Here is a 23,063-nt window from a genome sequence, read left to right on the forward strand (position 1 = left end):
TTAAAGAAAAATGTTGCTTAGTAAAAAATTCTTCTCATAATTGATTTAATCTGACTCATTTATATCGGCAATTCAGACATATATTATACATTTTAAAGTAGAAGACTTTAAAATGATATTGCCAATATTTATCAGTTGCGTTCCTGGGACGACTTTACTGAAAGATAGTTCATTCGATTACATGAAATCAACCCCAACTCAAGAATATCCGCCACAAAAAAATCATAGCATGTGATCTGTCTTTAAAAAGACAACCAAATGCAACGGTGACAGTAAAATTCTCGCGTTAGAGATTCCATAGTAAATCACGAGGGAAAACCGGGAAAAAACCTCGTGATACTATCCCGACATCGTAAGTATTTGGTCTTACATTTAGTTTACTCTCAAAACTAATACCAAATTCTGACTTATATATAAAATATATTTATCGTGATTTACTATGGAATCTCTAACGCGAGAATTTTATTGTCACCGTTGCATTTGGTTGTCTTTTTAAAGACAGATCACATGCTATGATTTTTTTGTGGCGGATATTCTTGAGTTGGGGTTGATTTCATGTAATCGAATGAACTATCTTTCAGTAAAGTCGTCCCAGGAATGCAAGTCATAAATATTGGCAATATCATTTTAAAGTCTTCAACTTTAAAATGTATAATATATGTCTGAATTGCCGATGTAAATAAGTCAGATTAAGGCCATCGGTACATAATTCGCAAATATTTTACGGGTATCCCTACTTTTTCTGTCTTTACACGGCAAATTACGTGTAGTAAAATTCACATTGGTATGGATATGTAAACATTACTAGAATGTCATTCTACTTTAAAATGTCATCATTAATTTAAAGAGATGGCTTTTGAATGCTCTTGGATAACTGTTATTTTTATAATTGCAAATTATTAATTCAGTTAATAAATGTGATAATTTTTTCACTAACTATGTATTCAGTGATTGTAATAATTTATATGTACAACAAAAACTAATACTCAATCGAGAAAACTGGAAAAGTGTTAAAGTGATTTTTTAATAATATATTGTTACTATGGAACTCTTACAATTTTGAACATATTTAACAACAAAATACTTGGATCACAGAATATATTATCCTGATGTATTCCCTGCTTGGATCTTTCACAAATAATACACAATAAATAACTTTTTATTAAGTTCACGTCTTAAATCAATTATTTATCAAATACACTATATATCAATATTATTTAATCAACAACTCAAAATATTCCCGATGCCATGTCAAATTATATTTAAAATTGTCACTGATTGTCACTGTCGTACTGACAGTGTGCTGACAATATTCTTTTCGACTGAGTGCGTTGTATGACAAAGATAGATTTGGAAATATTACCACGGACATTGTGTTCATTTTTTTCGAATCCTGAAAAAACCAATAAATATTTTTGAAAAATTTAAACGCAGAATGAAAGATTATATTATTACCGAGGGCCGAAAGTCCCTTAGAATAAATAAACAGTTTATTTTGAATGAGATATTTTAAATTAAATATCACACTAAATTTTATCTTAGTTTTTCACCCCTGTAACTTATTAAAATAAACATTATAGAAGTTTTCAGGGACTTTCGGCCCTCGCCAATAACGTAATCTTTCATTGTGCGTTTAAATTTTTCAAAAATACTTATTAGTTTTCTCAGGATTCGAACAAAATGAATCCCCATTTGAATAGCATTGCAGCCGAAAATACGTACCCATCCTCTTAAGTAAATTGTTAGAAGAATTTATTTACTAAGCAACAACATTTTTGTTTAATTTAGTAGTATTTTGACAACGACACCCGATTTGGGCGTCGAAACGTTAATAAAATTATTTTTTTCACTTTAATTGTGGCTTATTTCCCATCTAAATAGTTAATTCTTTTTCCTCGTGGATTCAGTTTAATACGTCCCGAGTCTTTTGTAGGTCTCCGTGCTATGTTTGCTGCTCGTTGCGAGGAATACGTCACCCAAGTCGATGAACTACAGCAACAACTCAGCGCAGCCGAAGACGAGAAGAAAACCTTGAATCAACTTCTACGTTTGGCCGTACAACAAAAGCTGAACATCACACAACGATTAGAGGAGCTGGAAGTCGATAGAGAGATACGAAATGCCGCACGGCGTCCAAATAACAGAAATTACTCCAGAGGTGGCAGATCTGGCGGACGAGACGTCTTTTAGCGTAGAAGAAGACCTTTTGTTTATGCCTTAGCTTTTGTTACCACCTTTTTTAGGTTGTAAATTATTCTAGGTACGAGGAAAAAGCAGTGTGACTTTTAACATGAAATACCCGTTGCTGTCAAGTACGGTGAGTATGCCGAATACACTAAATTTTTGGTTTAGTGTATTTAGTGGAATTTTGAATAAGTGGATTATGTCTGAAAAAGTGTTTAGAGTTGAACTTTGGATTTTTTTAGACTAAGCCATGTATATATCAGCCTCTTCCAGGGTTATTTGTACAGTCTTAAGAGAATTACTGTTTTTAACCAGTTGTATAATATTGGAGCCAAAAAATATAGGGCTTAATATTAAAACTTGTTGCACCACTAAAGATATATTAAAAATAAAGAATTTGGACAAATACTTTTAATTGATCATTTTTGACATTCGAAATAATGCAAATCATTTGGAAATTCATGAATCTAGGAAAGAAAGTCTATCAAAAGTGTGTTTCATCAAAAATATTTATACCGGATATTGCTTCGTCGAAATACGAAATTTGAGTTGTTTTTTAATTGTGAAAATTATTGGCTTAAATATTTTTTGTCTTCTTCCTCTTTCTTATAATCCTTAGTGCCTTTCAGGGCGTCGGATTTATTTTTCGTCAAACATTTAACAGTTGAAGAGCTCTAAAATATGCATCCAAAAAAATAAAGTTTATTATAGCCCCGTATGCCGGGGCATCATTCACGATCAAAATAACATATTTCAGGGGTTCCCAAATATTTTCAGTTATTATACATTGGCGGGCAAAACATTTAGGTCCCTAGATGAATTATACACGTTTGATGCCTCGAATTTCCTAAACCTGTTGTCCGATTTGAGTGATTTTTTAGTATCTTATAGTTTTATTATTTAAGAATCTCAATGTATTAATATTGTTGCTAGACAGATAAATGCGATTTTATACCAGGTGTAACAATCATACTGTGTTTTTTTATTAAAGTTTGGAACACTCTGTGGAATATTCTAGCATGGATAAAATATTGAAATTAAAACTCAATTGTAGCCTTAGGCTTTGTTAACATTTTCTTTTTTGATTGACCGGTTGAGATATGCAACTCAAATTTGGTAGGTTTTAGGAGGTAGTCATTGCGCATTTTTTGACATACAATTAAGAATTTTATATTCAACATTAGCGTGCATACGTGATGTATCTGAAATATTTATACCCGTATGCACGCCAGTGGTGAATATAAAATTCTTATTTGTATGTCAAAAAAATGCGCAATAACTACTCTTAAAACCTATTAAATTTCATTTGCATATCTCAACCGGTTTTAGAGCAACAAATAAACTGTCAGTTTGTAAGAAAAAATTCAGCATCCCGTATCTCGGAAACGAAGCATTTGTAGACCTATGTTTATAAAGCAAACAGTCATTATTTTTTCATGCAGAATTACTCCTTAAAGTTTGTCGCACTTATTTAGAAATACCCTGTATTGATGAAGAACATGGCTAGTTGTTAAAGTACCTAACTTTTTTATTATCCAACATAAGCAAATGAATGAAAAAAGATAATGTTAAGAAAGCCTAAGGCTACAATTGAGTTTTAATTTTAATTTTTATCTATGCTATAATATTCCACAGAGTGTTCCGAACTTTAAGGAAAAAACGTACTATTGTTACACCCGGTATAAAATGAAATTTACCTGTCTTGCAACAATATTAACACATTGAAATTCTTAAATAATAAAGCTATAACATACTAAAAAATCACTTAAATCGGACCACAGGTTTAGGACATTCGAGGCATCAAACGTGTATCATTCATCTAGTGACCTAAATTTTTTGCCCGCCAGTGTATTATAATATTATTAACGACTGTATATTGTCAATTCGCTAAATATACTGGGAGATATTAATCTGACGTGCAATCATTTATGACGGCGAGGGGACTTAAAGATACATCAGAGATGAACTACCAAATAACGTTGTGGACATTTTTTGTGGTCTCCATTTTTGGGAAACTCCGACTTTATTTTTAAAAATCCTATACAGCGATGATTTTCTCATTTCTGCCATGCCTGTCAATCGATAGGGAACTATCGATTTTATGATCAATTTTTTTAGACATAAGGGTTGCAAATTATCTAAACTAGAAGTCAAACAATTAGAAATGCACGTCATAGATTGAATGACATCATAACCAACCGTTGCAAACTTGACAGCAAACAAATTCAACCAATTTTTGCTCATATATTAGTTTTTTCTCTACCCTCAAGTTTGGCAGGAAAGCGCTGTTGCCAAATAAAAAACATATGTAATTACCACAGCAACTACAAGCTACAGTGTTTCTTTTTGTCTTTAAGAGTGTGCAACAAAGATAACTATCTGTAATATAAGTGTGAAAGTCATGTTGTCCTATAAAAGGTTATGTAAGATTTTTGTTTGCTTATTATTTTTTTCTTTTTCTTTTATGTACTTTGGGAGCTGCGCCCATTTAGCGTCTAGCTAAAACTACCATACAACAAACTTATTGCGAACCTAATCGACCAATCAAGGATAGGGAAGAGAAAGGGTTAAAAAATAAACTAAATATAATAATGACATCATATAAACTCGTCACTAATTCTAACCAATGAAATGCTCGCTGTAATAGGAATGGCATGTCAAAAAAATCTGATTATTCCCGATATATTTTTTTAAATTTAGAATATGGCAACAAGGGGAAAATAACATGCATTCCTTATTGTTTGATGTTCCCTGTATACATATATAAATATAATAAGAGATTTAAACATAACGTAAAAATTTAACAAAAATAGGTACCAATTTTCGGGGATCTTCTCCTTAACTGCCTATTACAAATATGACATTATTCATCTCAGAAAGCTCATAACAAGTGTTGATATAAGTGCTGCTAAGATATAAAAGAAAATTAAGTCTCCGAAAAGCCGTCGAAATTTTTCGCATGGCCTTATTCTCTTTTGAGATAATTTCATATTTTTAACTCGTAGTTATGAGAAAATCACCAATATCCCCAAAAATTACCACTGTTCGTTACTTTTTCACGTCATTTTCAACCGTTAGGATCCTTATAACTAAAATATTTGATCATAAAATCGATACTAGCCAACAATTTCATGAAAATGACAGAAATTAGAAAAACGTCACTGTGTAGGAATTTTTTTTCCTGCTATATTTCATAATGTCAGATTTGACCGTGACTAATGCCCCAGCATACGGAACTATAAGAAAGAAAAATAAAATATTAGCAATAACCTCTAAACCAATTAATTGAAAATATCGGTTTTACTCTTCAACGACGTAGTATCCGGGATATTTAATATATGTTTTAGTGGATTTTAAAATGCAACAACTTCTGTTCTGTCCATTTTAGTAAATGTGATATAAATGAGTTGTTTAACATAAATTAATTTCATTCTAACTTTTATAGGACGCCTTTGTTTGTTCGTAGAGGCGTCCTGTACATTATTTAGTAGGTAATAGACTAATATGTGCAATTTAATTACTCAGAATTGCACAATTACACGAAAGATTGGGAATTAACGTGGTGATCGGTTTTAACATATTTATAAAACTCTTAGGGGGTTTTTTAGTTTAAAATATATTAATATTATGTTGTAGTTCGCTTTTTCGAACCTTTTAAACTTATTTTTGTTGTTGACTGTGTTTTTACTACTGTCTTTGCATTTATTTGTTATTCAGCCTTGAATGAAGTTTTTACAAACGTTAGAAATCTTTTTTGGCTATTTATAAGGGGGTATTCTTAACCATTTAGTGATGACAGGTCAACGGGGAAATTCAAATTTGATTAGGCTGTGAAATTTTAACATTTTTAGTGTGTACTTTTGCAGAATGTCCATAACAGACAAAAGTATTGAGTATTTTTGAGCCTGTTTTGGCATTGGTCATAAACCTTTCGTTGTATTTTCAAGGTTAAAATGTCATTCTGTGGAAGTGACTAAAGTTCTAACTAAATATATAATTTTTTTCACAGCCTACTTTAATTTGAACTATACTCGATGTGGCTCTATAATATCAAACGCCTAATAAAGAAAAATCTATTTTTAATACGAATTAAGACAATTGTAATTGTTAGTTTTAACCTGCGAGAACTGTTTGTCGTGATATAAACATTAATTAATTATGAACCTATTTAGTAACCAAAACCTTGTCAATATATACGAATTTAAAGCAGAAACTTTTTCTCTATTCATAACTTATTCATTGTTCCCCATAACAACAATGCCTTTATTTTTAAAATGTTTCGACGGTGGTCTTTATAGATTTAGAAGACTTTGGGAGGAAACTAGATCGTCAATACTATAACCTGTTTTTAAACTAGGAGGAGTAACTCAAAAGACATATTTACACCCAATAATATCACTTCATCTTCTTTTTTGGTTGATCATGTCAGCCTTTGACGGTAATCCATAAATATTATATTATACTAATATGTCGCTAAAGAGTTCTAAAGATAACGGTTTTTTTATATACTCACGGACAAAAATATTGCATATGCACGTGAAATGAAATTTCTGCTGCTATCTTTAGCCCCCAAGTATCATAGGAATAGGATTTCTTTTTCGAATGCGATGTTTTAAAGTGTCATATAAATGCTATAATCGGATTTAAAGCTGATCTGGACTATATTCTGGCCAATATAATTTTCAAATTAAATCTCATCAAGATAGTTATTCACTGTTGTAGCGACATAAAGACGTGCAGTCGCACCAATATGTCATATCCAATGTGGCTTGCAAATGGCAAAACATGATCTCCTAAAATATTTTCAATGTACATGTCAGTTGGCATTCGCCTAATCACAATCACGTGTTGGATATGTCCTTTCAAAGCAATACCACTCCGTAGCTCTATGCCGCCACCACAAAAACTAACGCTCTGTATGAGGTTACACCTGATAAACTGTTCACCAACTCTTCTGTAGACAAAGTTTTGTTAATCCTGCTTCCATATGATGAACGGTCTGCCAGTAACGGTATGATGTAACCTCATACAGTGTTAATTTTGGTTGTAGCGGCATAGTGCTATGGAGTGGTATTTTTTTAACAGAAGATACCGAACTTGTGGAGGTGATTGGGTGAATGACAGATGATATGTACATTAAAAACATTTTAGAAGATCATATTTTGTTATTTGTCAGCCATATCGGATAACAAATTCGTGTTAATGCACCATAACGGAGGTCTTCATGTCGGTAGAATAATGAATACTTACCTTGATGAGATTCAATCTAAAAATTATATTGGCCATCATATATAGCCATATCAAATTTAAATCCGATTATACCATTTATAATGATACTTTAAAGCATCGCATTCGGAAAAGAAATTCTATTTCTGTGACACTGGGGGCAGCAGACACAATTTCATTTTACACGTTAATTTCAAAATATGATATATTTTTGTCCGTGAGTGTATAAATGCAGACTGAAAATAAAAAAATTTAAGGAATAATGCAGAAAACACAAAAAATCGCCGATATAACTTAATTAACCTATGAATTATAAATGCCAACAGTATCAAAATTTCATAATTTAATGAAGTAAACTTGCCTGCTGTTAAACCAATTACAAACAAGCATTATGGCGCGGTAAATTTGAATTACTCCTCGTAGTTTAAAAACTAGGTATAGTATCTATATATTGCACAATAATTCATATTGTGCAATAATTAATGCACAATTAATTATATTGTGCCATTATTGATGCACTTTTAATAATGGTGTGCAATAATTTGTGCACAATAAAATATATTGCACAATAATTCATATTGTGCAATAATTAATGCACAATTAATTATATTGTGCCATTATTGATGCACTTTTAATAATGGTGTGCAATAATTTGTGCACAATAAAATATATTGAACAATAATTCATATTGTGTAATAATTAATGCACAATAAATTATATTTTGCAATTATTGGTGCACGTTGAATGAGCTTGTGCAATAACTGATGCGCACTAAATTATATTGAGCAATAATTTATATAGTTTAAAAATAATTATCAAGATATCGCTAAACAAAATGTGTCAATCAAACAGTTTGATATTTATTGTGTAACCTGGTCAATATGACATTGTGGACGAATATACTGGTACAGTTATTTTTAAAGTAGGAAAATAAACATAAAATATGGATACACAGCGAAAATGTTGAAAGCTGAAACTTATTGAAGTGTATCAAGTCTTACAAGCAATGTTATATTGACATAGATATCTAGTGTACTCTCATTGAAAAATGTTTACTCGGAGAAATAAAATATGGCTTTGTACTACTTACTCCATTTTTCATTTCATTTGTAATTCTTAATAATACACCATATCGTATTCTATCGAGTCACAGGACGCTTTGAAAATTGATTAGTTAAGTAATACATACATTTGATTAGTTATAGTAGAATGACTATAGAAATTTGTTTTTTCATTTTTTTTTTCAAAATTAATAATGCAATGACTGTAGAACTTTATTTTTTTGTTTTGGTCAGTTTGGTGAATGCCAAACTGACTAAAATCTATTGCACAATATGTTTGTGCGATAAATTAACAACAATATTGATCATTTAGTGCAGCTTATCACAACAACTTACTTAACAAGATAATATAGTCTAATTTTTTATCGTTACTTTTTAAATACCTCCTTATACATTAATATATTTAGCATTACAATGTTGTTCTATTTTCTCGCTGGTTTATATAAGTAGCACCAATGCAAAATTAGCGGGAACGGTTTTAGGATTACACATTTTTTATTAAGCATTTTAAAGAACTGTCTGTCCCTTTTTTATTAGTACAAAATCGCATATGAAAGGACATATATGTCAATATTTTTATAATCCATCTAGGCCTGTCTTTACAGATGGTGGCAGCTGTTAAATGACGAGTAATAGACGTATTTTAGAACAATAGACTGTCTTTTCTGCTGTTATCACCTTATTCGATCCAAAAATTTGTACAGTCTCCAAGTTTGATGAACGAATAAAAGTGAGTATAGTTACTCCAACACTGTTCACGATTCATAATCAGAACATTTTGTCTTTTTTGTAAAACAATTATTTTTAACTTGTTCATTTTACTGATCAATAATATATGTCTATAACATGGTCTAGTACTTATATGATCTCACGACATATAATTAAGTAAATGACTTCATTTACAGTGATATTCCAAAACCTTCTTTCCTTTCAATCGATGTAATTGTTTTTACTTTATTCAGTGTAAAGCAGCTTCCATCTACTGCTTGAGTGTTATTTTGATTTAGCTGCAGCTGCAGAGCGTAAAGTATTGTGATATCGTTAATAATACATTGTAACAAATAGATGAAAGAAACCTTCAAAGTGGCACATATATATTGCTGAGAAAATAGATTTCTTATTTCTGGGTGATATGATATAAATGTGGCATTGCGCCATATGCGCAAATATTTTTTCATACTCTTTCGTGTAAATTCCTCTCTTCTGGGATACCGTTATCCTATAACTATATTGTCAATATTTTCTATAGTTTCATCGACAGTTACTGTTTTTGTCAGTTTTTCATGTATATCATCTTCAATCTATCAAGAAAATAATTCAAACCCAGAATAATAACCTGTAAAAATAGGGATGGTTCTATAATTAGTCACAAGGAACATATACTAAACAGATGGGCGAATAATTTTGAACTGCTTAATGGTAATGATGAAGCTGAGATGGGAGCTTCCATGATTCAAAAGACCAGCAGAACTCTGGCTATAGAAAGAGCTAACCAGACATGTAGAAGAATAATCATTGACGATTTAGAACTGGAAGTTGTAGACACCTTTACGTATAACAACGTCAGTAAATAAATGAAAGAAAAATAGTGCTTGCCAATAAGCGTTACTGTGGCTTAGAAAATAGGGGGTCTAAAAACTACCCATGAAAATAAAGTGGCCGTCTACAAAACACTAATAAGACCAGTGTTAACATATGGAGCAGAAACATGGTCACTCACACAGAAGGACCAAGGACTGCTTAAATGTTTCAAGCGAAAAATCCTAAAATAATACATGGGGGATAAAAGAGGAAGGTTTGTAGCGCAGGCGTTACAACTTGAGTTGTAGTATAAGTCTTGGGGAACCTTACGTTGTAAAATTCGTTAAGATAGAATGCCTTAGATGGACAGGGAATCAAGTGAGAAGAAGGTGTAACAGTCAGAAAAGTTTTTGACCGACGAGGGCCGATCAGCCAACGAGCCAAAGGAAGACTAAGGGTGCGTTCACTACGGAGACCAAAGGATGGTATCCTAGCCTAGAGCATGGTGTCGTACTCTTCATATTCGTGAATTCTCGCATTTAAAATAATGCATTTATTTTATATAGCGATCGATAATATAGTTTCGATCGCCAGGTAAAATAAATACATTATTTTAAATGCGAGAATTAACGAATATGAAAAGTACTATACCATGCTCTAGGCTAGGATACCATCCTTTGGTCTCCGTAGTGAACGCACCCTAAGACGTAGGTATCAAGACAACCTAGAGAACGATTTAAAATCTATTAGAGTTAGAGCATGTGATGTCACTGAAGATGATAATCGTCATCAGTCGTAGTTATGCCGTGTTGAATTCCTCTACCCATTCTTTTACTGTGAATCACGCAGATGTTACAAACCATATCAACTTCAGATACATTTTTGTTGGTGATAAATCATCCGAATCAGTTTTGTGGTAAAATGATATTTAGGCTTATCTATTTTTTTCCGTGCCCTCATTTGTTGTTGTTCTTCTTCAGCCTTAAGTAATCCAATTTTGGACATAGGCCTCCCCCAATTCAATTCAGTGTTTTCTATTTTGCGCCACTTGTCTCCAGTTGTGTCCTCCAATTTTCTTCATGTCATCAGCCCATCTCATTTGTGGCCTTCCTCTGCTTCTCCTTCCTAACCATGGTCTCTTTAAAATCTTTAGTCGCGCATGGCGACCGCGCAATGTTCCCAGTCGCTTTTGCCCCACTCTCGCATTGCTAGTCGCATTCAGTTCGTCTGATATACTTACCGTTGCACGTCATTATCTACGTCAGAGATCTAAGTTGACATTGTTGCTCAATTACAAAAAATTCTTGAATTCATTTTAAATCAAATATATCACATAATTTTCGAGGAAGTGGATTATACAACAAAAGAAATTAATATTCAATGTAAATAAATAAAAACTTTAGAAATAGAAAACAGGAATTTAGTTATAATCTTACGTTAAAGTAAATAATAAAAACAGTAAATATAATAAAACAAATACTTATAGTAAAGAATAAAAACAAATATGAAGTGTCATCACCGCAACTGTCAAATAAATGTTACCAATTTATGCCACAATATCACCTTCGTTCGATTACAATTACAGTGTGTTCTGAACAAGTGTGCTTTATAAAAACGCTTTATAATCAATGTATACAAATTAAATGAAACATATTATTGTGTATTTCTTCAAGTTAACATTAATAGAAATCTTCAAATATTATTTCTTCGCGTATATAATAAAATATGTCTAGTGGCTGTAATTCCAGTGTAGTCGGCTAAATGATTTTAAAAAGGAACAGATCTACCGCCTAAATATTTCGTGTTGGTATCATGTGACGTCACGGGCTATGACGCGGATGACGTGCAACGGTAAGTATATTAGCCGGAGTATAGAAACGTATGGGTTTTAACAGGGAAACCCCGCATCCACCACCGGTGAATTACCAATTGCGTACTGCCGGTATTACTTCTTGAGATCAAAGTGCCGACATGGAAGAGGTTTTACTGTCCCTCTTTATACTGTGGTCGGGCATTGTGTCCTGCGAAGCTCCATTTTAATTTGGCAGCATGTTCTCCTGCGTCTTTTACTTTGGTTTTGTTTCTAATCCATTTATTTGTTTTTTTTTTGTCTAAAAGACTCACCCCGAGCATTGATCTTTCCATCGCTCCTTGTGCCAATTTGTTGTTACAGATAATAAATAGGACATCTATTCCTTCATGTGCGATTTTACTAATAGGCATTTTCGCATTCACAGATAGATCCGTACTATATAATATAATCAGTTCGATCAAAAATATTACTAGTAGTAGCTAGAATGTGATTAGCACGATTATACCACGGTGTAAATATTTATATTTTATATTTATAATTTTTTGAGTAGATTGCTTCACGAAAGTTACTTTGATAATATCACAAAATTGTTATGTGTTATTGTTATCGATATACCATTACAGTTAGTTATAACAGTAATTGAATTATAGAATTACGGAAAGGCAAGTATCACTCGTTTCAGTGTTTGTTGCCACCACGGTTCTGGATGACATTCGATTTGGCGTAGAAATGCTCACGTTTTGGTCGTCCCTTTGGTGAAAAATTGGTAAATTCCCAACTGAGTGTCACTCGAAGCACTTCACACGTTGTTGGAGCAGGTGTACGACGTCTTACACGCCTTTTGAGAAGGCTTCATATATGCTCAATAGGATTAAGATCTGGACTTTGAGCAGGCCAGCCATTTTTGGAATACCAACATCTTCAGGGACTTTGTGATAATCTTGCATTACCACAAAACCATTGCCAATAAACTCAGCTTATGGTATCACATGACGTTGCATGGTTGCCCTTTTCTGTGATGCGCAGTTTGTTTTGCACGACATATGACAGCACACAATTGTCAATTTCAATTAATGGGCGGGTATAAACAGTAAAACAATTTTATTCTTATGAATACTCGAAGAAAACAGTATGGAAACCAATATCAACCGTTTAAAATTAGATACGACCAAATCAATTCTCTAATTATTTTTGGCATACACTTTTACGTTGAGTAACTATGATGTTTAATTTCACTATCAGTATAGTATACATTCTCAAAGTAATTTCTGTGAAGTGATTTAACAGTATTTAAATTTCGTGATCTGTGCGATTATTTATATTATTTATTTATAATTTTATACACATATATAGTATATTTGTATTGTTTTGCTAAAATGCTAGTTGTTAATTTTTACTACCAATGTTTATTTATAGGTACTAGACTTATTTAATAATTTCTTGCGTTATTAATATTGACCGTAGTCACATACATTGTGGCCGACATTAAAATGGTAATATTAACGCAAAAAAAATTGATAAAACGACAGTTTTGTAAAAAATAAGTAAAAAACAGGGATTATTTTTTTGTGAATTTGATGGCTTTGGCCGAGCCAGACATTAAAACAGAGATTAGCATAGAAACTTTAAACAATTATAGTTTGAATATTTATAGATGTTAATAATATTTCCTTCCTAATTTATTCCCATCTTACAGTTGTTCTTTCGTATGTAGTATATAATAATATACAGTCTACAATAATTAATTATTGAAATTATACTTCTTTAGGCGCGATTGGGAGTACATAAATGTAAATGTGCGCGAATTCATCAAAAAATTTTAGCGCTACGCGCAGATGAAACGTTATGCGTTTGCTCTAATCGGGTATTCCAATGACCTGCCAAAAATTATTCAATAAGGCGAATGTGCGTAAACAAATGTTGTGTTTTAGTTCTTATTCTTGTGAGAACAGAGACAAAACTAAGTTTATAATTACTGTAGTGACTTTTTAAATAGTTTTTAAAAGCAACAGATACTTAACTCTAAATGTTTTAATATTGTAATAAAAAATTACATACCTACCTATTTTGAAAATGTAAAATGTAGTAGGTAGCGCTTCGATTTACACAATTTGATTTCCAACAAAATTTCTACCAATCTTCATCTAATATATTGTTTCTTACTCTATAGTTTGCTGTATTTTAATTCTACAAAAATCAAACTAATTTGGTTAATTCACACAATAAACAAATGTGACCAAATATCAAAAAGTTTAAATCATTCAGGTGGCATGTCTAATTGGCTGCATTTTAATGTGCTTGGTTCACAACCTAATGACCTAATATACAGGGATTCGATCCCCAATGCAAATTTTTATTTTTTTTACACATTTTATGATTATAAGTAGTATATATTACAGGAAAATTTTTTCTTATGGATTTTAGTAAGTATATATATACTTTTTTTTTTCAGAAAATACGTGTTTAGTTAAAATTTTTACCAACAATTGTTCAGAAATCATTTCTTTGTGGCATTTTTCAATATGTTTGTGTGTGTTTTATTCTTTTATTTTTTATATTTTTTTACCTATTTTTTTAATAAAAATTTTTGGAAAGTAGTAAGTATTAAAATTAGTTTAATATTTAAATAAAATATAAATAAACTGTTTAAAGTTTATTTATTTCGTTGAAATCATATAATAGAAGTATAACTTCTTATGTGCGTACAAAGTACACACACATTCTTTTTTTTATCTAAGTATATTCCTGAAATATTTAACTAAATTTTTGTAAAACTGTCGGATTATAAAAGGTTTGTTTGTGAAGCTGATCCCGGATTAACAACTGATTTATCATCAACTTTTGGTATGTGCTTAATTTGCGAATGTTTAGTTGCAGACAATTCCAAATAATTATATTTTTCGGAGCACTAAATTTATTGTGAAATTTAAACCTTAATGTGAACTTAGTCATGTCAACTTAGCCTTTTATGTTGTGATTATACCGCTCTATCCTACTCTACTCTGCTACTTTTACCTTTTATGAAGCAACGTAGTATAGTTATAGATCTAGCTGTAAATTCCGTCTATTCCATCGTGCGGCCAGGCTGTAAGGACCCATGACCCACTATTTGTTACCTCATCCACCCTGATCCTGTCTCGCTCTTTCTAGATTCTCCTTTTTCTTTCTGATTCGTAATTATGTCTACAGTAACATCGTAGGCTTCGTTGTTCTGCATCGCTTTTTGTATAACAATTGTTTGGTGTTATCTCTTCTAGCCTTAATATTTGGTTCTTCTGTTTTCTTCGAATTGAGGAAAATAGTGCAAACAAAAATGCAGTATTCTGCGTCGTCTATGATGTCACAATCTATACACATGACATTTGTGGTCTTTATTCTATACGTCTACGACCTAAAGGAGCCTTGAGAAATTGTGTAAAGTAATAATTGAACCTTCTAAACCTACACTGGGGTGCAAAATTAACCGGACACCTTAAAAATGGGTCGTTTTTGATGTCTCGAATTTCTTGAACCTGTTGTCCGATTTAAGTAATTTTTTTAATATATTATAGCCTTATTCTTTAACAATATCGCTGTAAGAGAATTGTTCATAAACAGTTACATTTTCATTGTATACCGGGTGTACCAATCAAACTGTGTTTTTTCTCAAAGTTCGCATCACTCTGTGGTATATTCTAGCATTTTTAAAATACTAAAATTAAAATCCAACTATAGCCTCACGTTTTCTCAACATTTTGTTTTTTGATTCATTCGCTTACATTAGACCATAAAAAAGTTAAGTACTTTAACAACTAGCCATGTTTTTCATCAATACAGGGTGTTTTTTAAATAAGTATGGCAAACTTTAAGGGGTAATTCTGCATGAAAAAATAATGACAGTTTGCTTTATAAACGGTATGTTCGCAAATCCTTCGTTTCTGAGATAGATGGTGTTGAAATTTTTCTTACAAACTGAAGATTTATTTATTGCTTTAAAACGGGTTGAGATATGCAAATGAAATTTGGTGGGTTTTACGATGTAGTTATTGTACATTTTTTGACATACAAGTAAGAAATTAATATTAACCATTGGCGCCCATACAGGTAATATGAGCCGTCATATTACCCGTATATGCGCCAATGGTGCAATGGCGCCAATCTTAAAAGACAAAAAATTTCATTTGCGTATCTCAACCGGTTTTAAAGCAATAAATAAATCTTCAATTTGTAAGAGAAATTTCAACACCCTCTATCTCAGAAACGAAGCATTTGCGGATATATGTTTATAAAGCAAACTGTCATTATTTTTTCATGTTATTATTTCATTACCCCTTTAAGTTTGCCATACTTATTGAAAAACACCCTTCGTCGTTTGTGCCTCCCATTCTTTTTGTCGTATTTGGAGCATGTGGGGTCTTACTTTGTGTCTTTGTAAGCAGTTCTTTATATTTAGCCATTCTCAAGGCTTCATCGTCATTATCTGCTGCGATTGATTATGAAGGGCAAAGTAAAAGATAGAAGAGATGTAGGAAGGAGAGAAATCTCCTGGTACCGAAACCTTAAGGAATGATTTAGTCTGAACTCTAACCAACTATTTAGAGCTGCTCTAAGTAAAATAAGAATTGACATGTTGATATCCAACCTTCGGTAGAAGATGGAACCTTAAGGAGAAGATTATTAAGATGGTACCATATGGGAGCGTCGTGTAAGAGGGTAGAATGTACATACGTACAACTTGAAGGTACGTTCTTCTTTTGAGGGCACTTGGACCGCCGATATTTGGCATATATATCATTTCCTCTTACTCCGTAAAGGAGCATAGGGCATCCACGAAGCTTCTCCATTGGACTCTGTCTCTCGCCATAGCTGCTACCTCTCCCCAACTTTCTCATACCTTTGTAGTCAGCTTTAACTGTTCTTTTCCAGGTCGTTGCGGGTCGTCCTTACTTTCTTCGTCCTGCTACTGTCCATCTTAGAGCTTTCTTTGTTATGTCTGCGTTGTCCTTCCTCAGGGTGTGTCCCAGCCAATTCCATCTTTTCCTTTTAATTGCAATTTCAATTGGCTCTTGTTTGGTTTTCTTCCAGAGTTCTTGATTTGTTATGATGTTGTGCCAATATACTTTCAAAATTTTTCGGATGCACCTATTTACAAATACTTGGAGTTTTTTGACAGTTCCCTCTGTTATTGCCCAGGTCTAGCAGCCATACCTTATTAATGCCGCTGTTCTCTCTGCCCTTTCTGCTGTGAAAGCCAACTTTTTGATAGCAGTTTTGTTGTTTGAAAAAAAGTAAGAATATATTTAACGCTTCTACATCCTACACCTCGAGCAGGAAATCACTTAATATAGTGTTTTACACCTAAAAAGCCAAACAGTGAATGGCACCTTTAAATCTATAACTAATTTATCTGGGATCTGCTCCGCGCATAAACCAAAAATTACGTACTATTTTTATGTCCCAGTGACCTAAATAAATTTTTCATCATGATATCATAGATGATATAAAACTAAAATACATCTTTTAGATGAAACTAAGCCGCTGTTTAACATAATCATATCACACGGCATTATGAAAACTTATAAGTCTGTTTTAGAATATACTATAAAATGGTATAAGAAAATGGTATACTAAATTTTGTCACAGTGTAAAACAGAAAACAAAATCTGTTAACAGAAAATGTTATACAAATTAGAACATGTCCTATTTGATACCAATTATTAGTACAGAGGCATGCGCAGTTAGGTTATTTTCGTTATACTGTCACATTGGTTTTTTTAAGGTTACCTTTTCTTTTAAGAAATGTTGCAATCGAAGCAGCAGATAATACCTAATAGAGTTTTCTTATTCATCATATCTTTGTAATACAAAATATCAAAGATAAAACTAAGTTAAATGTTGAGAAAAATGAGGTTAACGCATTATTAACTGAAAAAGAAGAACATTAAAATTAACAGTACACGAATCACCTTGCGAATCACCATAAAAATATAAAAAAGTACCTTTTTTGGCATGTAATGCGCAGAATCACATAACAGATTCTAATACGAAAATGTGACAATGTAATACACAAAACTTCTTGTATTTATATTGTACACAATCATTTCATGTAAGTTTTTGTTATACCATTTTCTGTTAACAAAAAAGGTATAGTCTAAAACAGACTTTAAGTTGTGAATGGCATGTAAACTTCAGAAATCAATCTTATCGAAACCGTGGTTGAAAGATTGTACTTACGAGGTAGATTCTATAAATTCTAGGGTAGTCTATGTCTCAGATGACAACAATTTCTTAGTTTTGTATTTTAAATTTGTTTAATAATAGTATGTTATCGCGGTTTCATGGTACACATCTATCATAAGACGTGCGCAGGTAGCTAAATATTAAAACTCAGAAACTGGCAACTATGTCAGTTACCCACCATAGTGCTGGCTTACAAAGGTGTCATCTACTCTGATGACCCTTCATCAAAACAAATAATCTCACCAACAATTTTTTCCTCGCTCTCGTAAGTACTTATTCTTCATCATCAAAATTTTTCTTGCTGTATGATATGATTTGCTTACTAGTTTAAAAAAGAAAAGAAACAAAAAATATACTACTTAGAATTTCTAGCATTAGTGATCTATATATGTTACAAGGCAACTCTTGAACGAGAAAAATCTCAAAAAAATTTGGTTGTTATGTGTGTAATCACATATGGGTCGTTTCGAAGGTTCGATAGTCCCAATATAGAAGAAATCCATGTTCATCCAATTTCCGTTGGTTCTATGTCCATAAAAATAAATATTTGATTATTTGTTAGGTTGTTTAGTACTAACTGTCATTTGTAATTCAATGTTTATTAAGATAGGTATCAATATAACACAAAAAGAAAAACCACGGTGCCTGAAGGCGGAATGTCACACAGATACAGAAGAAGATATAATAATTTCGTATTTTGGCCAAAATGGAAACAGTTTGGCTCTATAATAAAACGTTCTGAGCATGTTTACCATAAACATCAAACTTGACGATATACTATATCCGATTCGAAATTTCTAAACCGCTGTTATATATATCTCAAGACATTTGAGCGATTGTGGTATTGGATTAAACTTATAATAACATGAAACATTCCATTTTGGACAAATACGAAACGAAAAAGCTACAAATCCTCAAAGTATAGATTCCCACTATAACTGACGAGGATCTATCGTATTTAACCCCATTTTTGTTTAACCTGCCTTAGAATATGTCACGTGAAAAATTTATCCAAAAATCAAACCAGACATAGCTGCTCGGGGAGCAAAACTCGCTTTTGCCGATGACGTAGCCTAATCAACAACGCAGTTCTAATCAACATTAGAAGTAAAATATTTTCTCGAGCTTTGAAGAAGCTGCATAAAATATCGGGCTAAAAATAAATGAAGACAAAACAAAATACATTGTCGTCTCAAAACAAGAATGATCTAGGAGCAACAATTACCAATAACAACAAAATAGTTCGAGAAACGCGAATAATGGCAGGATACAGATCGTTCTTTGCAATGCAACATCCAATGAAGTTAAAACTTCTCCCACGAGGTGCAAAAATGCAGGTATATAAAACCATAATATGTACGACCAGCAGTCGCGTATGGAAGCGAAACATGGACGCTAACAAAAAGAGAAGTAAATAAATTGCTGAGGTGGGAACGTAAAATCCTTCGAATGATATATGTCCCTTGCAGAGACAGCGTGACCAACGAATGGAGGCGCAGATACAATAACGAGTCTTTCTTCGGAACGGAAAATCTAGTCAGATATATAAAGGCAAATAGACTCAGATGGCAGGGCATGTGATACGCAGTAGCGGCAATCGCCTTAAAAACAATGTGTTTTGGGAAAGGCCAGATGGGAGAAGATTTGTAGGTCGGCCTAGAAGAAGGTGGAAATATGCGTCAGAGAAGATCTGGAAAAACTGGGAGTGAGACAATGGGAAATAGTGGCACAGGACCGACAAACATGGAAGGCAATAGTAAACGCGGCAAAGACTCATGAAGAGTTGTAACACCATTGATGATGATGATGATGATGACGAATCTATTGTATCTATAAATGTAATAGCTAAAATAGTATATGTCTATCAAATTTTGGTACATTTATTAATGTAGAAATATAGAAAAATCATCAGTTGACATCATTAACGGAACGCCTACTTTTTAAACAATACAAATGTTATACAACCAATATTATTTATTACGTTTTTTAATTATTTATTATTTATAAATGACAGACGGTACTCAATGACCCAATTATTTGTCCTCTTTCCGAGCCTATGGACCACACGGAATTTAGTCCCGTCCCTAAAGTTTTGAAAACGTTTCGTCTCAATACAATAAAGTAAAAAAAAAGATATATTGTTCAATAATGCTTGTAGAAGAGAATGACACAGAGCAATGTTAAGAAATATAAGTATATCTGAAATACGATGATAATAATAATATACTTACATGCTATGTTGGTTTGTGAAACATTTGAGGAAAAAGTTAAATTTACAAGAGATCTTTAGTCTCTTGCTCTCTCTGTCGCTCCTTCGGCCAATATGTGTATTTATAAATATTGCGATACTGAAGCTTGAAGAGAGGTAAGAATTATTCTAAAGTTCTTTTCTTGTGACATTTTTAATATTATTTACTATCTGTAATTGAAACTTACAACAATTATTTCAGTTAAAAATATATTTACAAATTACAGGGAAAGTCCCAGTGATTGGCTGTATACTTAAACTTAAAACTTAAACAGAAGTAAAAAACTTCGGTTTGTATAATGGTGTAAGTATATAATTTTTATTAAAAAACTTTTAAAAAGTCGTCCAAATGGATTATATAAAAACATCAGAAGGTTTTTGATCTAGTCAGATCATCATCAGTGACATTATGTGTGATAACTGAAACTAGCATAATTATTTATTAAATTGTGCTATTGTAATGCGACACAATGTATATGTTAATCGATTATAATATTAATACTCAAAAGCAGCATGGCTTCCCTGCTCGAAAAACTGTAGGGGTACTTGTCAAGATGAGTGACACAGACCGAATGAGATCAACAGAATTCTGTCTGTGTCACTCATCTTGACAAGTACCCCTACAGTTTTTCGAACAGGGAAGCCATGCTACTTTTGAGTATTAATATTATAATCGATTAACATGGACATTGTGTCGCATTACAATAGCACAATTTAATAAATAAGTATGTAATTTTGAAGTCTATATATCAACTAGTGGGCTATTTTCAATTACTACACAGAATGTCACTGAAGATGATCTAACTAGATCGAAAACGTTCTGATGTTTTTATATAATCCATTTGGATGACTTTTTAAAAGATTTTTAATAAAAATTATATACTTACACCATTATACAAACCGAAGTTTTTTTACTTCTATGTAAGTTTTTTTAAAAAATATATTTCTTTTGACGTTTCGATTTCTGCTTCGGAAATCGTTCTCAAAATGTACATTAAACAAGCAGGCATGTAAAGAAATTACAATCAAGATACATTTATCTACAAAGAGAGGGAAGTTTTTATGATTTTTCTTCTATTTTTGACAATTGAAGACACATTTTTCGGTTAACCAAACCAATGGTCTAAATTTTCGAAAATATTATTAAAATTAAGCCTTTAGCTGCTTTCTATTTGTGGCAGGTTTATGGTTAATTTGCTTTCTGTGTCATTCAAAAGCAGCAAATTGTTTTGCTCATGTCAAAGGTTGTTTTTATGTTCTCAAAAGAACGAAAGTTTAATAATAATTGCATCACTAAAAGATTCGAGGATGTTTGTATAAGATGTGCGATACTCGAGAGTAGAATCGCCATTTTGTATAAAACGGTCTAGATAAAAAATAAATATAGAGATAGAGAAGTTGAATAAGTCTTCATAGTCCTAATTTGGACATATGCAGAGATGAATATGAATTTTGTCCCTGTAAGTAATAATACTATTGTTATAACTTTAGTTACAATATATTTGTTTTTAATGTGATTGATGTTACTTAATAGTACCTAATATTTTTAATAAAATTATATCTTATTATTAAAAAAATGTATTGCTAACCTTTATTTTATACCCCTTATTGGCACCGTGAAATCCGGCTCAAAGGACTAATATACATAAGCGACAGGAGGAAATATTCATCGGCGACTTCTAGATATAGCCCGATCAGGGAACACAAAATTTTACGAAAACCTCCAAAAAAATAAAGGAAGGATAAAAATTTGGGAATAGGTAGTTGAAATTGTCTATTATTATATAAGCAAAAGTTTACAATTCTACATCCCCTCCATTTTACAAAAATTGAAAAATACGGGGTGAAAAATATTTTCTCGGGGTGAAAAAACATACGTTCAAAATAAGTCCGGAATGACTAATTCTAAGCAACTTTTGTTCTATAGAGTTTTTCATAAAAAATGAAAAAAATGGTGTATGCGTGAGGTCTGCAAACCCAACAGAAGCAGAGTTGTAGCTAATGAAAAGTAGCTTCTTCTTCGTCAAATTCCAAATCGAATATTTTAATGTGAAATAACCAAAAAACGGAGCACTTTTTGGGAAAAATTCATTACAACTTTTTTAAAGTGTTTAAAGAAGTTTTATTATTGTTGTTTAAAAATACATTAAAAATAAGTGAGTTACGCTCAAAGTATTGTTGGTCCCTTTTATTTTTTGGTAAAAAATGGCGAAAACCACCCCCTAATTAGCTTCTTAAATAAAATTAATCGTTACCGCTTCACAAGTTACTTTACTTGTGTATTGTTTATATTAGCTATAAGTTTCATTGGTTAAAGTGCTCTGTTTTGAAAAAAATTGTGTTTAAAATAAAACATTTTTTTTTAATTTTGAAAAAAAAATGGAATTGTTTATGGAATTAACTTAAAAATTATTAGTAATACCACAAATCTCAAAGAGTAATAAAATGTACGTTTTGCTTTTCTGAATATTCTTGATTTTTTGTTTTCTTGTTAGACAAAAATTGGTTATGCTGTCTGTTCAAAATTTGCATGAAAACTCGTGATTAGTTACTCGTTCAAGCCATTTTAACTACAGGTTTTTCAAAAATAAGAACTTTGAACCGATGAAACTAACAGATCATATAAATAATACATAGGCAAAGTAACTTGTGAAGTGGCAATGGTAAAATTTATTTGTGATGCTAATTAGGGGGTGATTTTCGCGATTTTTTTACCATAAAATAAAAGGAATCAACAACATTTTGAGCGTAACTCACTTACTTTTAATGTTACAAGTTTTTTTAAAAAACA

General features: G+C 31.9%; 1 protein-coding gene across 1 annotated transcript in view; it reads left to right on the forward strand.

The window, feature by feature from the left end:
* The window catches only part of LOC114332834 (protein bicaudal D), a 52,224-nt gene extending 30,375 nt beyond the window's left edge, over positions 1–21,849 (forward strand). The window contains exon 8 of the mRNA XM_028282612.2: positions 1,934–21,849. Within this exon, the coding sequence (XP_028138413.2) occupies positions 1,934–2,190 (257 nt within the window). The 3' untranslated portion in view covers positions 2,191–21,849. The remainder of the gene's footprint in view (positions 1–1,933) is intronic.
* The last annotated feature ends 1,214 nt before the right edge of the window (positions 21,850–23,063 follow it).

This window comes from Diabrotica virgifera, chromosome 9, assembly GCF_917563875.1.
Source record: "Diabrotica virgifera virgifera chromosome 9, PGI_DIABVI_V3a".
Classification (NCBI taxonomy): domain Eukaryota; kingdom Metazoa; phylum Arthropoda; class Insecta; order Coleoptera; family Chrysomelidae; genus Diabrotica; species Diabrotica virgifera.